Source organism: Anthonomus grandis, chromosome 22, assembly GCF_022605725.1.
Source record: "Anthonomus grandis grandis chromosome 22, icAntGran1.3, whole genome shotgun sequence".
In the NCBI taxonomy this organism is placed as follows: Eukaryota; Metazoa; Arthropoda; class Insecta; order Coleoptera; family Curculionidae; genus Anthonomus; species Anthonomus grandis.
The window spans coordinates 24,421,859-24,442,507 of NC_065567.1; the positions used below are offsets into that span (position 1 = coordinate 24,421,859).

Consider the following 20,649-nt stretch of genomic DNA (forward strand, 5'->3'; position numbering starts at 1 on the left):
CTTAATTAATATGATTTAACTATTCCAAAACCAGCTTTCTAATATTCTCAAGGAAATCCCTATTTTCTTTAATATATAATTAAGCATACATTTATTGACATGATCTCCAGTAAATCAATTGATGATTTATGCAAACGAAGATTTAAATGATGCTATTAGAAGATTTTTCAAACTTTAAGCCTAGACAGAGTCTTAATATTAATAAGCAAGTTGCTAATAGTGATTAATAGTGAGTACGATTTGAATTAATTTATTAAAGTGTTGTTCCTTCCGGAGTGTTGGTCAAATGGCTCCACACTCGTCAACCCATTAACAAGTTTTGTCGCAAATTCGCAATATCCCACGGGAAAATACTTTTTGCGGAGCTATTATTAGCAGTGCTGACGATAAAATAGCCTCGACAAGAACGACAGGCATTTATTTTAAGGCAAGTCATCTCGGATTTTTTTTCTTAAAGTGTATTTTAGATGCCTTCGCGAAGAACACAACCAATGACATATTTATTGTGTCACTCTTCTGGAGCAGTTACCATATAAAAATTCATATTTCCCCACTTCATTTGAAAAAGCTACTGTTATACATTAAATTATTATCTCATACCATAAATAACAAAATTTTTTTCCTTCCTTGCTTCTGGCTGAAGTCGGTAAATGTATAAAAGCGACCTAGAGATAAAATATCAAAGAAAAAATCACTCTGGATTAGTATTTTATTACCCATTAGGGCCTCTTAAGTAGTTGATTTTTTGTGGGGCTTTTTAAGGTGTCGCTTAAAAGATCTTTAATTAGTGGTTATTAAAGAAAAATCTTTATAAGTGGAAGAGTGTTTTATGTAAATCTTTGTTTCTTGTCCAACAAATTCCGTCAATAAATAATCACTACAGTTATTTAAAATCATTTGAATTAATTAAAGCAGATAAATCCACTACTGCCTTTCCAGCGATATCGAATCACAAAAGTACAAACTTTATTAGCGAATGTACGGAACAGTATTCATCTTTAAATTGGTATTTATGTTTAACGATAAATTTTATAATGTTCATGATTAATTATTATGGTAAGTAAACCCATCACTTTTTGCAGTTAGGATTCATTTAAGAGAAAGGTGCGCTGCCAGCTTGAGACGTTTGAATCAAAACGTTATTAGCAGCAAAATATGCAAGAGGAAAGTAAATGATGAGATCCGATCTCTGATGATGATCCCCTGTGTAGGAGAGGTAGATAGAAAAGTAGCGAAAACCGCATTTATGGTTATATAGGTACTGGTTATCGTTTAAATTGGTGTTATTTGGTAGAACAAATAATAAATCTTCATCATTCCTTTTTTTTAATTTGATGGGCAGTTTAACATAGAAATCAATTATCCTATATGTTACCAAAGGCTGATCAAAAATAAAATTGTGAAATTTTTGTGTTTTGTTTCATCCTGTGCTAAAAATGCCACTTTTTCTAAAAAGGCTTATACAGAGTGTCCCCTTCCAACTAAGCCTTGAAGTTCTTTTTAAATATTTGACAATTTTTCTTGCTTTTTCTGTTTATTCTTTGCCTTATCATTTTAAACTATTTTAAATTTTCTGGATTTTTGCTAGAATTTTTTAAAAATAAGAAACTAGAATTATTTGCTGATTAAATCTGATAATATTGGCATTTTCAACATTAACATTTTTTTTAAATTATTAGATAAACTCTTGTTAAAAAAGTTCAATTTTCAAAATTTAGGATTTTTTCCTGGATTCTTGGTATCTTCTACATTTCTACAATTATTTCTCTTTTGGGATCTACGTTTAGAAAAATAAATATATTTTTTGTTATTATTGATTTTAAAGTTTATTTTTTTTGTATATTTACTGTGCCCAACTCAACTGTCTGGAAGGAAGTTCTTAATTCGTCCAGGCAGTTGAGTGCATTTAAGCAGCTTTTTAGAGGTGTGCGGAATAACAGGATCCAGCTCAACTACTTAAAAGTAGACTTTTAATAATTCCAGGCAGTTAAGTGCATTTGATTAACTTTTATGGAATAAACAGAGCATCTGTTCCTAACTCAAGGAAGTTCTTAATTCGTCCAGGCAATTGAGTGCATTTAAACAGCTTTTAGGGGTGTTCGGAATAACAGGATTCAACTCAACTGCCTGGAAGTAAACTTTTAATTATTTTGTTATTTTTGTCGTTAATTTTCAGTACAGATTTTTTTATATCTCTTCCAAGATGATTGAAATGATTTTTTGTTTCTTACAGAGCAGTTTTTTTATATTTTCCAGTCAGTTAAAATCAACTTTGGTCTCTTCCAGGTAGCCTTTAAAACCTGGAAAAATCGTAAAATGCCTTCAATCACCTGAAAAAAAGAATATACGACTTCCTTTCCCTGGAAAGCATGTTTTTAACCAAAACTCCGTTAAATTTCTAATAATATTTTAATTAATTTAAAAAGTTCTTAGTTTTTGGTCTAAGAAGACTTTTTTAAAGTTTTTTTTCTTCATTTTCTGGATTTTTCAAATTTAGGATTTCTTTATTTTAATATTTTTTTCTTATCTCTATTCGATTTTTTGTTTAATTAGAAAACATGTTTGTCTCTTCCAGGCAGCGGCCATTTTTCATTTTTTTCCAGACTCTTTAACCCTGTCTTTGATAGGGACGGTACAAAAATTGCAAAATACCGTATAGGAATCATGTTACTCCTTATCTGAATTCAAATTTTATACTACATATGAGGAATATAATAAAATGTCATATGCATAATTTAATTTATAAAATAATTAAATCAGGTCGAAATAATCAATTTAAGGCAATTATTCTTTTAGCACTATCATATACATAATATGAGAAATCCACACCTATTTTGAATTCCACATCATAAGAAATCAAGCTATAAAAAATCATTTCAGTATCTAAAAATTCACATGTGGGTTTCTTTAGCAGCCAATTATTAAATTTTTTGTCTTTTAATAATAATAATGCATTTATTTGGCATAATGCTATAAAGAAAACAATACAAATCTTATAATGTAACAGCATACATGACATCCAAAATATTTAATTATGACATAATACGGTATAGGTATGCGAAAATTATAATAACAATATTGTATCCTTGCCTTTTTGTTTTATACCTATTTTTTAATTAATTCAAATTAAAATATATTATATTATTAATACTGTGAAAGTTGTGATTTTATATGTATGCAATTTTAGTGTAATTTTAAGTGGAAATTATCATGATCTCAGTGGACAGTTTGGAATATTTCAATATTTTCTTATTTGCTTATTTATTGTGTTTGACAATTATTTCACCCTACCCTTTGACAAAGTGACTTAAAAATATAAATAGACAGCGAAGCCCCTTATATTTGAATCAATTTTTCTGTCTTAATGACAAACCTTTGATCAGTGAACTTAAAAAAGCTAAACTCAAAACTAGTCTCTTTGGTAAGACTTATGAGATACCCATCAATTGTCAATTCTTAAAATGATCAGGAATCCCCAATTTTCAAACAACAACGTTGTTGTGTTTTTAAGGTGTTTCCTAGAACCTACGCCAATGGAAGAGCATAAAACAAGCAAACGATAAATTAGCATGACTGTTTCATCTTCGCATTGAGAATTAGCGATGTAAATGTAATATTAGAAATGAAAGTTGATAATCTCGTAACAGTTTTATGGGTGCATAACATCCATTCGACACCTACATAGCCGTGGCATCTCGAGATACGCGGATATTTAGAAAAAAAAGCAAATTCACTTGCGTAAGTCCATCCTCGATCACCGTCACAAAACTAGACGAAAGTGAAAGGATTCTCAACGCATAATTTTGCTATTTATTTACATTGTTGATCATCCCACAGTTTTACTACGGTGTGTACGGGCACCAGGTCCTTTTTTGGTTAATATATGCGCCTTTTTTTCGACGACGGTATTTAATATCCGCCCAATATGGGGACGCTCTATAGTGAAATCGAAACCGTTTCATTGTATTCTTTAATCATTAATCTTTTTATGTAAATTGTTGTTATTTAATATTTTGATTTCCTTATATGCGCGGTGGTCTTCCGAGATTTATGGAGAATATTGACAACTTGGCAAAGCTATAATATATCAATCCAATAATCAAATTAACATTAACAGTGTTAAAGGCAATAAAAGAAAACAATATTTCTTAGGAGTCCCTCGTAATAATATAAGCGCAGCTGCTGCTGTCAAGTACCAAGAAGATGCGAGATAACACCGTAGGTACCGTACCGACTGCGGGTACTATACGATACTGCATTCCAAATTCCATATCGAAGATGCTTCCTAACGTGAAAGTAGTGTTTCTGCTCGCAGAGCCGTAATTAGGGAAATGTAGGACGTCGAATTACCTTTGATAAATAATAACCGATATTATAAAATAATATATTTTTGTTCGAAAGAGGACATCAACATTTTTTAATGGATAATATTTGTGAAAGTGTGCCAAATCGTAAAAAAGGCCCTTGATTGCAGTTATGTAAAATTATATGAAAGCAAAAAATGTTTTGTAAACAAACCTTTCTTTTACTTAGGTTGGTACAGTGATGCCATTTCTAGGTAGTTCTCCTTAGTTCAGAGAGTTTACGTAAGAAAAAATATCGACGAATCCCGTTAACGTAATAAAATCCCTTTGCTAACTACGAGGTTGGATGCACTGTAACATTATATGAAAATCCCCGATTTATTGACATTTGATCCAATTTAAATTGTGAAGCCTTGTCCTGTGTGCTGGTGTAGTTGCGTGTTAAAGTTTTATTAAACCTTGTTTAGTAACTAATTTAGCTTTTTTTAATGCAGTGATCAACTCTCTACGTCACTGGTATGACTCCTATAAATAAAAGGAAGAGTAGACATGAAATAAAACAACAATCTTGAATGCATAAAAGTTCCAAGTAGGAGACCCTAAATTTTCAAATTGGTTAAAAATACACCTTGTCAATGACACAATTTGTACATATATGTAGTATACGCGAAATAAATTTAAAATGTGGGAAATCCGAGTTAGATTACCAATGGAGAAACATACAAGAATCATCAGCGCATTAGGTTAAATAAATTTTTTACCATTAACTTTTCAAAGAGTTGTCCTACACTTTTTTAGTCGTAACATGTTATATTACGAACATAAAGTAAAATATACATTTTTTAAATTTCAGTTTTTTCAGAAAATATAATTTTTGTTTCAAAGTTGTATTTATCTTTTTATTTTCCTTGTATGATTAAGTTCAAAATAACACCAGAATATTTGAAAGTAATTTAAAGTGCAAAGTTCTTTAAATATCTCTTTAATATTTAATATATATTCAATTTGAATATTTACCTTGTAGTTTTCGGCAAGGGAATTGCAGTTCCTCTTGTTATTTAGAGTTAAATGTCTAGAATAAAATGGAAAATTAATTAAAATATGTAAAAATCTTTTCTAACGCCTGGAAGTCAGAAGAAATCGACGTCGAATTACTGGAAAACTGAAAATCCAAATGCATAAATGCCTGGAAAATTTAAAATACCACATATAGGAACACATAGACAACTTCTACAAAATTACTCACAAAGCCTGACAGATATGAGAAAAAAAGTCAAATTTCTGAATAATATAAAATATTAATTAAGAAAATAAAAATTATTTGAAATGGTCATATAAAAAGACTGTCAAATACTTGGAAGTCATAAACAATTACGTTAAAATTCCGAAATAAATTTAAAATAGTTGAAATCACATGAAATGCCTTGAATAAAATCGCGTCAAATGCATTGAAAAAATAATCCAAAGGCTTGGAAAGTGTCCTTATTGATGAAAGCACGTACATATCAGCTAATAAACTTTAATGCGTGACTTTGAAATTTGTTAACAACATTGGTTTAGTAGGTGACCGATTGTTAAAATTGTGTTGAAGCTAATAATGCTAATGTCGAAAATGTGTATACTGCCTTTAAAGAAGGTTTCTTTAATAGTGCCTGTTCAAAATTTGTAAGTAGTATTGTTAGTTATTTTTCATATTCTTCTAAAAGAATAGCTCAACTTATGGAAATGTAAAACTTTTTTCAAACGGAACAAAAAAAATTTTAACTATCAACAAGATGACTTTCCATGTAACAAGCTGTACGAAGACTTTTGAATAACTGGCTAGTACTGTACGATCACTTTCAAGTTGCTAATATCGAAGAAACTTAAAAATCAGTAATTTCTTGTGTGCACAATGTAATAATCATTGCACAAAAGTCAATTGAATGCACTATTTCAGGACAAAAACACTTTTAAATTATAATTTATCTTTTGAGTGCAAGAAAATGTTCAAAAAAGTAATTTCACATTTTATAAAGCCCTAGTATTTAAATAATTTTAATCGAAATTACGCAGGTCGACGTTATTTTATTGATTTATATTATTTAGATGTTTGCAATGAATGACGACAAATAGAGGGTAGAATAGCTAGTATAGAGAAAATTTTTATTTTTCTTTACTCTTTTTTAGGAAATTTTAGGGAAAAAAATTTGATTGTTAGGGACTTTTAGGAGTAAGATTGAGATGGGAATACAATGTGCTTGTCAGTTGCCAGATCATGTCAATTCCTAGGAATAGGGATAAATGTATTATAGTATGAAACATTTGGACCCAATTGACTCTTTCTTTCCTAAGAACGGCCCTGTGTGATTCCCATGTAGGTTGTTGCTAGATGACTCGTCGAGCTTAGAAATTAATTTCCTCAATGTGGTGATGGTGAATTTTTTTTTTTCGCTAAATGCCCAAACCCACTAAACCCGACTACACATCAGCGGCATTGTGCGGTACTACCCACAATGGAATTAACGAGTCCTTCGTTAGGATTCTGTTTACAGCCGTAACTATGTGTGAAAGTAATCAGTAAATCAGTAGCAACACCTATATGCGCCTTCGGGTATTGTTTCTATAATAAGCAGTAATTAAATAAACATTTAGCATTTGCCCGATTATGTTATTATATCTTTATAGCGCCTTGGAAGTTGGCCTGGTTATTAAACATATGGGAGCCATTTTTTAGTTTTACAGTTACCCATATAGAGGTAAGCCAGGATTCATTATCAAAGTGTTGCCAGATCTAAATATAATTCAAAGTAAGTCAAGAAAAATGTAATGTTTATTGAACAAAAATATTATAAATTATTTGCGAAAAAATGTAGAATGTTTATATTGTGCTTGATAATTAATCTGTACAAATATTAAAATGATAACAACACTTATTATTCCACAACGATATCTCATTGACATCGACAGCTTTTTCACTTTTTGACAGGTGCAATCGGCGGAATTGTGGGGAAAATTTTAATTAAAAAACTACAACGAAAATCATTATCTTGACCAGACAATCTCTTTCGTATTCTGTAAATGGCTATTCAAAAACACTCTAACATGCTCTCAGAATAAACATATAAACAATCAGGTAAATAATACTGAAAAGATAAAAATTGAAAGTAATAAAAGTAAAGCGACCCAAGTATTGAACAAGAGACTGTCATTAATGGGCAAAACAAGCAACCATAAAACTTTGAGCTGCTACAGAGACGAAAAAGACGTAAACGTAGTAATAGAATTGGGGATAGGACAGTAGTCCGACCAAATCCCCAAATTAAGGCGAGAAACTAATAATGAGTAAGTTGTCAAGAAACAAAATCCAAAAAAGAAGCAGAGGTAGAGAGAGGTTGCAAGAAATTCCCAAAAAAATACACATTAACCTTAAGACTGGATAATAAATGATCCGCAATAGGCACCTTATTGTTCTGAAAAATGTCTCATTCAAAAAGCAAACACTACATCCTATTCATAAACTAATCGTTTTAAAAAAAAAAAAGGTAATTTCTGTGAAAGTATCAAACTCCGAAAGTCGATTGTGTCAAAGAGCGGCCTTGGGTTTATTATAGACACCTGGACCCATAGGCTCTAGGTAGAGCCATATGTTTTCAAAAGGTACACAATGGTTATCTGTCCTTCTTTAACGAGTGAGTAAGTTACCTGGACCTTTAAGCGAATCCTAGCAGTTGGTTTTTTTTTTAAGTGGCTTTCTCAGAATTTTCTATTCACAGACAATTCTTATCTTTGTGTGAGCTATTATTATTCTCCGGTCGGAAGGGTAGTTAGTGCTAATGACTGTTTATTTTTGGTCTCTATGTTGGTGTGGGGTAATAAATAAAACGAGCGGGTATAGAACAAAAAATTTATTATTAAGATAACTTTTAAATAACATTATTCACATGAGGAACAAATACAGCCGCTTCTCTAGAAACAGAACATTTTTATAGGTACATATTATAAATATACACAGTAATATATTACAAACGTCTTTACTATTATTAAGTCTTTTAACTTGCCCAAGGGTTAAGTAATACAACAAACTCACAAGGCTACACCACGACTAAGAAATAAATAAGCGGCGCTCCTATTCCAAAGCGTGGTAAAAGCGGCTTTAGACTAAAATCATCGTAAAAAAATAGAACTTTCAAATAGGAGCATGTTATTTATTTCATTGTGGTGCACCCTGTGCATTTTGGCGTTGCAAAAAAGGTTAGAAAAATATAACATTTTTTTCGGCAACGTCATACAAAAATGACTTAGTTTACATTACAGGAACATTGTTTCTTTGTTCATATTAAGTACAAAATCCACACATTGAAAGGTTGATGGGACTTCGGCCGGTCCCCTAAATTCAACGAAATAGTCCACTGGCCAATAATAAATACGCGAAAGTCGAATTAAGGGGAGCGGCTTTATACGGTTTCCCTCTCAACTAATCGAGACAAGTATTGAGGGGATAGTCACACATAAATGACAGAATCGCATAAAATCCTAGAAATTTACATCACTGTTGGCTGCTTTTTTATTTTAATATAAAACGAAATTCAAGGCTTAAATACTAGAAAATACACAGCTAAGATAAAAAATTTTGATAAATAAAAAGGGGTTGTAATATCTTTAACTTTTTAGTAACTAATCAGTTTTACTATTGGTCCCAGGCATTTAATCAAAGAAAAACTATAATAATATTTATATGAAACTTCAATCAGTCCATTGATAAGTTAAAAATATTACAATATTAATAAAGAAGATCTATTTCAACATATGTTTGGCTCGTTCCTAAACAAAACAACTTTTGTAATTAAGAGCGAGGCAGTTTAAAAATATATATTTTCACGTTTAAATGTCTTCCATAAAAACAATCGGTTTCAATGAAAAGCATTTATTATGGCGGTAAAGATTTTAAAACAGGAATAGACCGGTCGTCCTGTTTTAAAATTCCACCCAAGAGAAATAAATCGCCTTTACTTACACCAACACTGAGAAAAATCTCCAGGGTACATATACAAAAATATTGGAATTTTTAAATTCACAAGATCATCAATGAAGAGTCGATGTCGCGTGAGAAGAATAAAATATTGTTTGAATATAGAGATAAGATTGAACGTATAAGCCTTAAGAGTAAAATCTTTATTTTATCTTGCTGAACCAGCTGAAGTAATATTTAAAAGCCAATAAAGACATCATCTGTTTTAGATCCTAAATAAATTATTTATTATCGGGAAGCTAAAATTTCAACACAATAATTTCATGTTTGTAAAACATTTGAATTATGGTTGTAGTTTTCTTGACAACTAAAAAAACTTACAATATGATAAAAACATAAAACTCCATGAACAATGATAATTAGCATGCATTAATTGTTTGATTAGAAGTGTTCAGTAAATAACTTAAAATTGATGGTGTCAAAGTCAAATTATTGCTTTGAAAACCCACAAATTACTATAAGAAAATAATTCCTAATAATGCAAAAAAATAATAGTAAAGAACATGAGAGAGTTTTTCTCAGTGTATACAGGATAAAACACCCCAAAAAGAGTTGTTGATTGGATATATACAACGACTAATACAGCCGTGTCTAAAAATTGTATACAAATACAAGAGAAACAAAACTTGAAAATCGTTTAAAAGAACAAAAGTGTACATTAGACTTAGCTTACTTAAGCATACAAATAACTCACTAGTAACTAACCCCTCGGGTGAGTTAGCTCACTTAAATGCATCACAAGGGTACTGAGTACCAAAGGGCACGATGCGCGGAAGCAAGGTACTACCGTAGCCCAATCTTTGGTTTCCGGCTAATAAGACAGTGCTAGGCTACTTTACAAAATATTAAACTAATATATACACTATGAACAAAAGAAAACTGCTAATCGGCCGACGGGTAGGCTACGGTAGACTAGGTCGCTTCGGCGCAACGTCCACTATCGGCAAAAACCGACACTTCTGGATAATGAGTACCGCCAGTTAATTTTAAGTGTAAAAATTTCGTGCAAAAAGATACGTAAAAAAGTTGTATAGAGAAGTATTATAAAAATGAATAAGTAGAATAGTAGTAAACTTGGAGATACTCAGAACCAGAACACAGCAGTCGTGGGGGAGAAAGAGAGAGAAAGAGAGGGGGAGGGGGGTAGTGGCTAATGCCGCCACCTATCACACTTCGGTAGCGAATAAGCCGCCAGGCACTGGCACTCGGAAGTGTTCTTCAACCACGAAAACCGGCGTATCTTTCGTTGGTGGATCACCCTGCGACATCACAGATAACCGTTTAATTGGCTCATACTCGGGTTCGTGCAGTTTTGCAACTAGCAGCGCAGATGCACGCGCAGCAGCTACGGCTGCTGAATTTGCTGCAGTACACGATGATTCTGTGTTAAGCTGCTTCTGTGAACGGCTGCGCTGTAGTCCGTACACTGGTCGTCCATCGATCACTTGTTGTTGTTGTTTGGGAAAGGGTTCCATATCACAAACTGCAGCTGCACCGGCAGACTCTTCCAGAACATTATTGGTACATTTGTTCCAAGAGTTTTTGATCATGCGGGCATCGGCTGCCATGGCGGCTCCACGTTTGGCAAAACTGCTATTGGCGGTATTTTGTTCGTTTTGAAGTCGGGCTTCCTCATCGGCCCTCGCTTTCTCACGTTTCCTTCTTTGTTTTAAACAAGCGATCACACCAACAGCGACAAGGGCTAGCAGAGGGACGAATGTTGAAATTGTAGCGATCACGACAACATGTTCAGCGGTTAAAGTTGATTCGGTTGAAATGCGAGCGCTTGAAGCGGCTCCCACACTAGATTCAGAACAATCCCTTCCGATGAAACCCATCGGACAGTCGCACTCGTAGTCCCTAATTCGATTCCGACAGGTTCCTCCGTTTTTGCAAGGGTTTGCTCGACACTTGTCAACTTCTTTACTACAGTCTTTTCCGCCAAAGCCAGGAGGGCATCGGCATTGGTAATCGTTAAGCAACTGATGGCAAGTACCGCCATTGGCACAAGGTTTGGCTATGCAATAGTCTACGCGTTCTTGGCACAATCTACCGACAAATCCAGGCACGCATTGACACCTAAACTCGTTCACTTTGTCTATACAAGTACCACCGTTAAAACAAGGATTTCCGCTGGCACACTCATCCACGTCGATCTGACAACGGTCTCCAGCAAATCCAGCTGGACAAGCACAACGGTACCCGTATTGTGTACTAGATGTTTCGGAGCAGACTCCACCATGTTCACAAGGGTTGTCTTCACAGGGGCCCAATCGGCGTTCACAAGTTGGTCCAGTGTATCCTGGGCGGCAAGTACAACGAAATCCTCCCTTTATTTCCTGACAACTGCCTCCATTGGCACATGGATTAGTGGAGCAGCTTTGACTTGGTGGAGGAGGGATGGCAGTTTGACATCTCGATCCGTGATAGCCGGAAGGGCACTGGCAAATGGCCGCGTCTCCGTTATCCGGTCTTTTACAGCTGCCACCGTTTAAGCAAGGTGTTTTGGTACAATCATCGGTGGGAATTTCACAGTCGGTCCCGTTAAATCCAGGAGGGCAGCTGCAAGTGTAACTGCCTTGGCCGGTGTTATAGCAAGTCCCTCCGTTTTTGCACGGCAAATGGTTGGTGCAGAAATTTAAATCCTGGTTGCAGAACAAACCTCCCCAGCCTTCGTTACACAAGCACTCCCAGGGTTTTACGCAGGTGCCGTGGTTGCATCCGGGATAACGTTGACATTTGTCGCACAGAGGACCTTCCCAACCTGATTGGCATCTGAAATAAAAAGAAAAATTAATTTTAATGGTCGTCGAGATCCGTGTGCGAGTTAGGTCAGTAACATGGTTAATTGCGGAAAATAAAATAATCATAATAATAGTTTTATTAACGGTTGCCCAATTTCGGTTACATATAAAAAATAAAGAAAATAGTATAAACAGAAAATAAAATATTTTAACTATGGTACTATAATAAAGGCATTTGACAAAGTGAGTCATGAAATATTCTGAAAGGTGTACAAAAAGTCAATATTTTTACAATGGTTATTGGCTAGTCTACACAGTCTAGTTAATGGACTATTCATACCATAATTTGTTCTGTGGTATTTACCTGAGAACAATTTTGAATTAAGAATTACAGAATTTTAAATTCTGTCAATAATATATACCTATTTTAAGATTATATTGTAAATTTGTTTTTGTTTATGTTTTATTTATTTTCCCATTTACTACTGGCATAAAGTGAGTTTTCTTGCTCTTCTTCTTTTATATTGGACTCCACAGTTGTTTTGGATTCAATGCAACATCTACCCAAGGCGCAGAGGGGATATTTCGTTGATAAACTCTGTTTGCTCAATTTTAACAGAAGCAAATAGAGTGATATATTAAATTATTGTAATGAGCAGAAACTGAATTGCACTGTTTATTATAAAGCAAAAGAAAGAATGAAATTCGTAATGAAACACCAAAATGGACTACTTGAAATCGATCGAAATCTACAGTTTATGTAATCAGCTGATGTGACTCGAGTTATGACGATCATGATTGGGAGGAAGATCGGGAAATGAAGAGAGGAAAATGTATCGTAGAAAACGAAGGAGATGAAGCAGAAGAGTCGGTAACCAGGCCCGGGTTTGCAATTTTCTTCGGCGGGCCGGCGACCCGCAGGTAACCTTTCCTTGACCCGCATACTTGCCAACGGGCAGCGTGGGAAAAGGCTCCGTGGGCGTGCCCCCCTGCGCCCCCCACCGCGACTCAGGCTGCAACTCAATGAGCCGCCGCTTCTCAGTGCACGAATAGAATGGTTAATGCGGATCGGCGATCGCCAGCCGTTGCTCGATTTCCGCGTAAACTTGCACCTAAGATGCCCTAAATCAACTACACAACAACATACACACATTCATATTACGCATACTAAATTAATAATTGCTTTAATTAGGCACATCCTCTTTAGTTGTACTGCTTAAACATTTTACGCCTGATTAATGAACTGTTTTATCCAAATTTCCCATCATGAATATATTCGTGTGTGAACGTTGAATATTTGTACCTGTAAAGAAATGTGACTCACAACTCTCAATAACGTTTTAATGACTACTCAGTCCGAAAACGAACAATCTATAATCTTCTAATAAAGAAATATTTGAACCAATGCAAAGCCATGCCTAGAAGGCTTACCCAGAAAAATCTCATAGTCAACATAATCAAACGCCTTGCTTATATCCCAAAAAAAGAACTGTAAAAACCCTGGTTCAGACTGAACTAGGTGAAATTATTATAGAAAATCATGCTTTAGCTGCCTAAAATCATTAAATCCATGAATCGCCTTAGCTGTCTGAAGTCACTGATGCAACTGCCTAAAATTGAAAAAAATTCTCGATTTCTTCCAGGCAGTTGAAGTAAAACTTTTGTTTAAATCCCAATACGAGTGACAAATTTAACTGAAGTTGGTCGAAAGGAGCTAATGCCAATAGCTCAACTGCCTGGAATCGAAGCCTGAACTTCTGTGACTTTGAAAAAATAATGTCGTTTTAACTATACAAAACTAAGTAATAATTCTTATACGTAAAATAAGTCACGGCTCACAATCTGCCCACAATCAATGATTAAATTCTGTTTAGCTACTAACCCAGAGAGCACCCTTTAGACCATAAATTAATAAATACAATTTATTCTTCAATAGCTTTTAGCATTTATTTGCACAACACAGTCATTTTTATATGGTTATCTCTGTCGGCTTCTTATCAGCTTAACTTTACTGTTAGCACTTTTTGAAAAAATTACTGAAATCCATACACTAAAAATCAAGATATTGAGATCTTCCTTACTGGAGTGCCTGGAAGAAATAAAATAATTTGTTTCTTATTGGCAAGTAAATATCTTGTGTTCTTGTTGTTAAAATATTTTAATTATTGATTTCTAGGACACTTTAGGTATTTTTTTTAGTTTCTTTAAAAAAATTACTAAAATCCATAAACTAGAAATGAAGATATTGATATTTCTCTCACCGGGGTCCCTGGAAGAAATAAAATAATTTGTCTCTTATTGGCAACTGAATATCTTTATTTGTAGTGGCTAAAATGTTGGAATTATTAATTTCTAGGATATTCCAAGGGCTCTTCAAGCAACTATTGAAAAGAACTATAGAAATCCATACACTAAAAATCAAGATATTGTTTGTCACTAAAGTGCCTGGAAGAAATAAATTAATTTGTCTGTTATTGGCAAGTAAATATCTTCAGTTCTTGTAGCTAAAATATTTTAATTATTGATTTCTAGGATTCTTTAGGGATTTTTTGTTTTTTTTTTTGAAAAAATTACTAAAATCCATATACTAAAAATCAAGATATTGACATTTTCTCTCACTGGAGTGCCTGGAAGAATAAAATAATTAAATCTCTTATTGGCAAGTAAATATCGTCATTTCTAGATTATTAAAGCATGTGACTTTGAGAAATTAATGCCTCCCAATAACCACCAAAACCAATTATACGTTTCAATTTAAATTAGAAAAAAAAGTATGTTAGACTAGACCCATCTTAACAATAAGAATTAACTGACAATGAAGTATTAATATAATGGGTGAATAAATTTGCCTGCACAAAAGTGCAATTCTAATGGGAGCAATTCAACACGATTTGCCAAGCTTTTAAGTCCATTTTCTAATATGCATTAGCGCTGAAGACTTTTATTGCGCCAAGCGGAATCTTCTGGGCAACCATATGTTCCTCAGAAAATGAATTAAATTTTAATAGACATACAGGGTATTTGTATTTCATTTTCCACAATTGTATGACATATGTACTTACATGCATTCGTTTGGATGGACGCAGTGGCCATGTTGTTCGTCACACCCCGGTAAACAGAGCGCTGCAACAATAAGAAAAAACTATGTTATAAATAACCCTAATTACATAATAGATAGTAAAACAATAAAATGATTAAATGTCAAGCAATGTTATTAATTCTCTCTGGGCTATTTTATGCGGAACACCCTGTAGACAGACAGGTATGCCGCGATCGTGGGAACCATTCGCTCGCTGAACGGCTGAATACTCGGCAGCAGTGAAGCTCACGTCTTAGATCTCGCGGTCAATTTTTTTGTCTTACGATACAAAATTTACATTTTTTGTGTCTCTTTTATATTTATTTTAATACACATATCAGTGGGATCGGAGACCTATCCGGGTAAATAACATTTTTCGATGGGAAACTCCCAGGAGGGAAAACGATCGAAATTGAACAAGTAAATTGACTAGAACCTATTTTTTTTTTATTATTAATCTAAAGCGGTACGTATGTAACGTTTTAGGTTACAGTCAATAACCGTGACATGGTATACCGTAAAGTAATGACCAGGAAGAAATTACAATAAGGAACAGTTTAATGAATTGTTTGTTTCATATATTGAGCTTAAAGCTTTTAATTAATAATATGGATTTATTTCAAGGGTATTTTCGTTCTGGGACCACTCTATTTGCCCTATAGGTTTCTTGCCTTCTCTTATTTTTTTTTTACATAAGATCTTAGTATAAATCAGTAGATTGTCCGCAAAACTTAACCAGTCCACAATTTTCTGAAAGTGAGTTAGCACTGGAATATGCTATATAAGGCACACTAAAATCCGTGAATGCAGGGTGTTACAGAATAAGATTCTTATCCTTAAGGGTGTTAATCCTTAGGTGATTTTAAGAAGTTTCCTAAACGCCTTAACTTTTGAGCTACAGGGTGTTAAAATCTTAAGAAAAAAAATGGTTTGTTCATCATAACTTTAATCACTTCCTAAATATGTTTATGAAATTTAGTAGTATCAACAGCCATTTTTTGATGTAGATTTTTTTCAAGTTTAACCAGTGACGTCCGTACAAGAATCATGTACGCCACTGTTTTCCGTTAAATAAAAACTATTTTTATAATCCCTATTCATTTTAGGGTAAATTTGATTCTTTTACATTTTTGTGATTACCACGGAAAAAAAAACTTATGCATGGTCAATTTATTATAGTAAAAAAAAAAATTATTTATTTTATAATGTACATTAGCTTACCATTAGAGTATAAGAACTCTAAATATAGAAATCTAGCGGTACTTTAATATTAAATAGTTAAAAAAAATGTCATATAGGGTCTCCTAAATTTGGTTCTAAGGATGACAACTTTCAACATTCTGTAGGTCAAAAGTTAACACAGTTAAATAAAAGTTACACTTATTCTGTAACACCCTGTATTTAAGCAAAACTTGACTTGATTTTGTTTGAAAACTAAACAAGTCCCATAATACTAAAACAATAGCAAATATCGACTGATTTAAAGCAAAACCTAAGAAGTGTCCAACACAAGCTTAAATTAGGCTATATTTTACAAAAAGCAAAAATAAACAAGTCATAAATTAGGATCATATTTAAATTTTTGACGAATTTTAGGGTAGTCCAACCATAGTTGGAACCTTTGGTGTGTTTTTTTTATTACTAACCAAAACTCATTATTTTACTCTCGCCACGTGGAGCAATTTCTAAGGAAGCTAAGTTAAATTCAAATTAATATGCTCTGTAGCGTTGTTTGAAAGCAAGAACTCACAAATAACAGATTGCTTCATCTAGGAACTTTCCTATAAAAATAGTTACTGACCCATCCTTGCTGGCTAATATTAAAAATAAATTTGTTTTTTGAAATAGCATTCATTCGGTAGATATTCGAAATAATAATAACAATGCCTCACATCGAACTACTATTTTTCAGAGAAGTTTCACATATAACAGCATAAAATTATTAAATCTAAAAAACAACAATTTAAAAACCAATATAAGAAGACCTTAATGAGCAAAAAGCATGAATAATTTTTTCTGCATTTACTTTCTTATGTTATTTTTTATTTATATTTCTTATTTTTACTTGGCATTTGGTAATTTGTATTTTAAACGTTATTGTAGATTTAAATACTTAAGTAGATTTTGTAGTAAGATTGTACGTTCGTTTTCAGTGTTCAATATAGTAGATTTAGGCTAGACTGCGCTCTGAATTACCATGCAACTTTTTTTTTTTTTTGCTAATAAAAAGACTTCTATTATTATTATATGGTTCATACTTTATTATTTTGGTTACATACTGAAGCTACAAGAATTAAAAATAAACAGCTGCATTTTCCAGGGCGTGTATATAGCTTTTTACCCGCATATAAGATTTTTGGAGTAGTTGAAAGAAAATTAAGAAATATATATACAAAAGTAGGCTTTATTAAGGAAACTTTACAATGTTAAAGAACTTCAACAAATATACAAAAAGTGAGTGTAAAAGAATATTTGTGACAAAAATATATGAACAGAAACTTATCCAAGTTTTAAAACTAATATTGGAAATTCAAAACAAAGTTCAATTAAAAGAGGATAAACCTGTACAAATTTTTAGTTGTCTGAAATGCCTTTATACAGAAAAAATAAATGTTAGAACTCTACTTCGTACACATATTGGAGAAAATTGAGAAGAAGATTTGGACTTAGATTGGTATAAGAATTTACTGGAAAATACCCAAGCTAATAACAATCGTGGAGAACTAGAATCAGATACCTAATTGGACCCAATGAAAGACTATCTTGATGATACACAAGAAATACATATTTAGTCTCGTTATGCCCTAATTTTTTCTAAACAAAGTTCATTTTGTACCTTTCAGTATATTTGTTTTATTTTCTTTACTGGCAAATAGTAAATTTCGCCCAAAAACTTTTTTTGTAAATATATCATTGAAAGAAAATTTTTGTTCTTCCCCAAAAATTGACACGTAAATATGATTTTTTTATTATTTTATTAATAAAAAATAAAATTTGCTTTAAAATTGATATAACCTTAATGCGAATTATTTAGTTCCTGTAAAATTTAGTGTAAGGCACTTGTTAAGTTTTGCGGGCTCTAATATAGCTCTAAACCAATATTTCATTAGCTTGTACTTTTAAAGAATTTTAATCCTTCTAAGAGGGTCATTGATATATAAGTGGCGTTTTGAGTACTAAGGTGATTAAAATAAATACTTACGTGTGGTGCAATAATCCCCAGTCCATCCAGCTAAACAAACTCGTTTTCCAGTAGAGGAACAGCTGTAATGTCCAAAATTATCATCGCGTGGTCGACACACATTCTCGCAGCCTTTTCCATAATAATTCGGCTCGCACGTAACTCGGTATTTGAATCTTAGGGTGGAATATTTCGAACTATGGGTCTCCTCAGTCCATTGCTCTCCTACATCCAACCAGCAGTGACGCATCAGTCTGCTGACCAGCACTGGAAATTAAATTTAAAAAAAAAAATTAAAATCCCATAAAGGTTCGGTTAAGTGGGAATAAAGTTGTTCCCAAAAAACAATTTAACAAAGCAAACAATCGCGAGGCTCGTAATCTATATCCCCTTAAACAGATTTATGTATAAAAGGTATTCTTCAAATAAAATTCCCTCCTGATATTTAATGAGATAATAAATTTTCTAGTGTGAGATAATACTGTTTTTATTTCTCATGGTTCACATAGTTTAAGGCTAAATTGTGTCAAAACTTAATGCGACTTCTTATCTCTCTATAGAAAGTTCTTTTTCCCTCAAGATAACAGCGCAAGTAACGTCGTAAATACGAAAACAAGTTCGCATGGGCAAGGGAGTACCCTATGGTGAAGAAGAATAAGAGAGCAAAAATACACCTGCGCCATATAGTAAAGCATCCTGTCCTGAGAAACAGCTGTATCCGGTACAAAAGGCATCGAGAGAACACCTTTGCCCATTCTCAAGATTTTTTTAGAGACGATTCAGATTCGGGATCTCGATTAAAAAATCGTCCTAATTAAATTGGACAAAACTGGTTCATTTCCTCAGGATATTTCTTTCATTATCAACTAAAGCAATTTCAAAAGACCCATACGTTTAAATGACTTAATTATATCAGAAATAAAATTAAAACCGACTTAAAAAAGGTCTCGATCAGTTGGCGTTATATAGTGCACCGAAGGGTTGTTCGAAGGAAGTACGAGATTGTATTCCACAAGTTGGGGAGAAAATAAAAAAAAAAAGACAGGACATCCGGTGCCGTATACACACCATCAGTCTTCTGTGCTAAGACGTGAATATTGGGTAACAAGTTGCTTGTGTAGGGTGGATGCTTCTTATACTGTACTTGAAAAAAATGACATCTAATAACTAGAAACCAGTATTCGAGAGGTGATAAATATCATAATTTTGAACGGGAGTTTCTTTTTCAAAGATGCCATCATACAGTATAAGCGGCCGGTAGATCTCTTAAATAAATAAGCCCAAGCGAAGGACAGGTTTTCCTTCTTTAATTAACAGACCTTCGTTAATAAGAAGAAACAAACAGTAAATAAATGGTCCGAGATAGAGAGAGGAGGGACCCAACAGAAAGCATCTTCGTTTTCGGTGAAACTATATTCAGTTATAGGAAGTAATCTATCTAAATTTAAAACACAACAGATACTTATCTGGCCACAGTGGAACATATATTAATCAGCGTTTTACTTCTAATTTTCGGCCGGAATGTTTGGGAAAAATGTTAAAATATAAAAAAGCAGTTATGCGGCGGCAATAAAACCAAAAGAGAGAAAGCGTAGCCCCATTGTTTTAATTCGTTTATTTTTATTTTGATGAAATTAATTTTTATGTTTATCTTCGGATTGAACGAGCGTGTGCCTCTTGACGAAATCATTTTAAAAACGGTAAGAATAATAATAATAAGAATAATATATTCTCACATGTTTATTAAAGCAATTATTATTTATTTTTCCGGAGTGGATCTGACGTGATTTAACGTGTGAACCAAGCTTGGTAATGATCCTGATCTTTATTAACATAACTAGTATATATTTATCTAATTCGCTACATTTTTTTTTTTAATTAGTATACCAGATACATATATTTTTTTTAGAGATCAGTTTTTAAATTGTAGGATAAGAGTCCTTATATAATAATAAATGGTTTAGGTAATAATCTCTCTAACTTTCCAGGTTTTGTTTTAGTGTACCTGTTCGCCAACTTAGAAACTATGAGTTGTCCAATATTTCTTATTGCAGGACTAATTATTATCAAAATGCTCCCTTAGTAAGGATAATTAAAGCTGCCAACTTGCATTGTACTCATCATAATTTAGACTTTTTTTCAGTTTGGTTGTGTGTTCTTTTGTAACATTTAATATTTGAATTAGATTATATATTAGGTTAAAGTTGTAATATCAAGTTACTACTTTTGGCTTGTGTCAATCTGTTTGTATCATGAAAACTGAAATAAATAAATAAATGTTTAATTTATATTTTACTTTGTTGTAGTACTGGCTTCCTTTTTTTCTAATA

At 32.9% G+C, this 20,649-nt stretch overlaps 1 protein-coding gene across 2 annotated transcripts in view; it reads right to left on the bottom strand.

Annotated features, from left to right (window-relative positions):
• Window positions 1–8,176: 8,176 nt before the first annotated feature.
• The window catches only part of LOC126749163 (neurogenic locus protein delta), a 179,175-nt gene continuing 166,702 nt past the window's right edge, over window positions 8,177–20,649 (bottom strand). For both annotated transcript variants that reach the window (XM_050458847.1, XM_050458848.1), the window contains exons 5-7: window positions 18,341–18,586; window positions 15,122–15,182; window positions 8,177–12,090 (exon numbers count right to left, since the gene is read on the bottom strand). In XM_050458847.1, coding sequence (XP_050314804.1) covers window positions 10,482–12,090; window positions 15,122–15,182; window positions 18,341–18,586 — 1,916 coding nt within the window. In that variant the 3' untranslated portion in view covers window positions 8,177–10,481. The remainder of the gene's footprint in view (window positions 12,091–15,121; window positions 15,183–18,340; window positions 18,587–20,649) is intronic.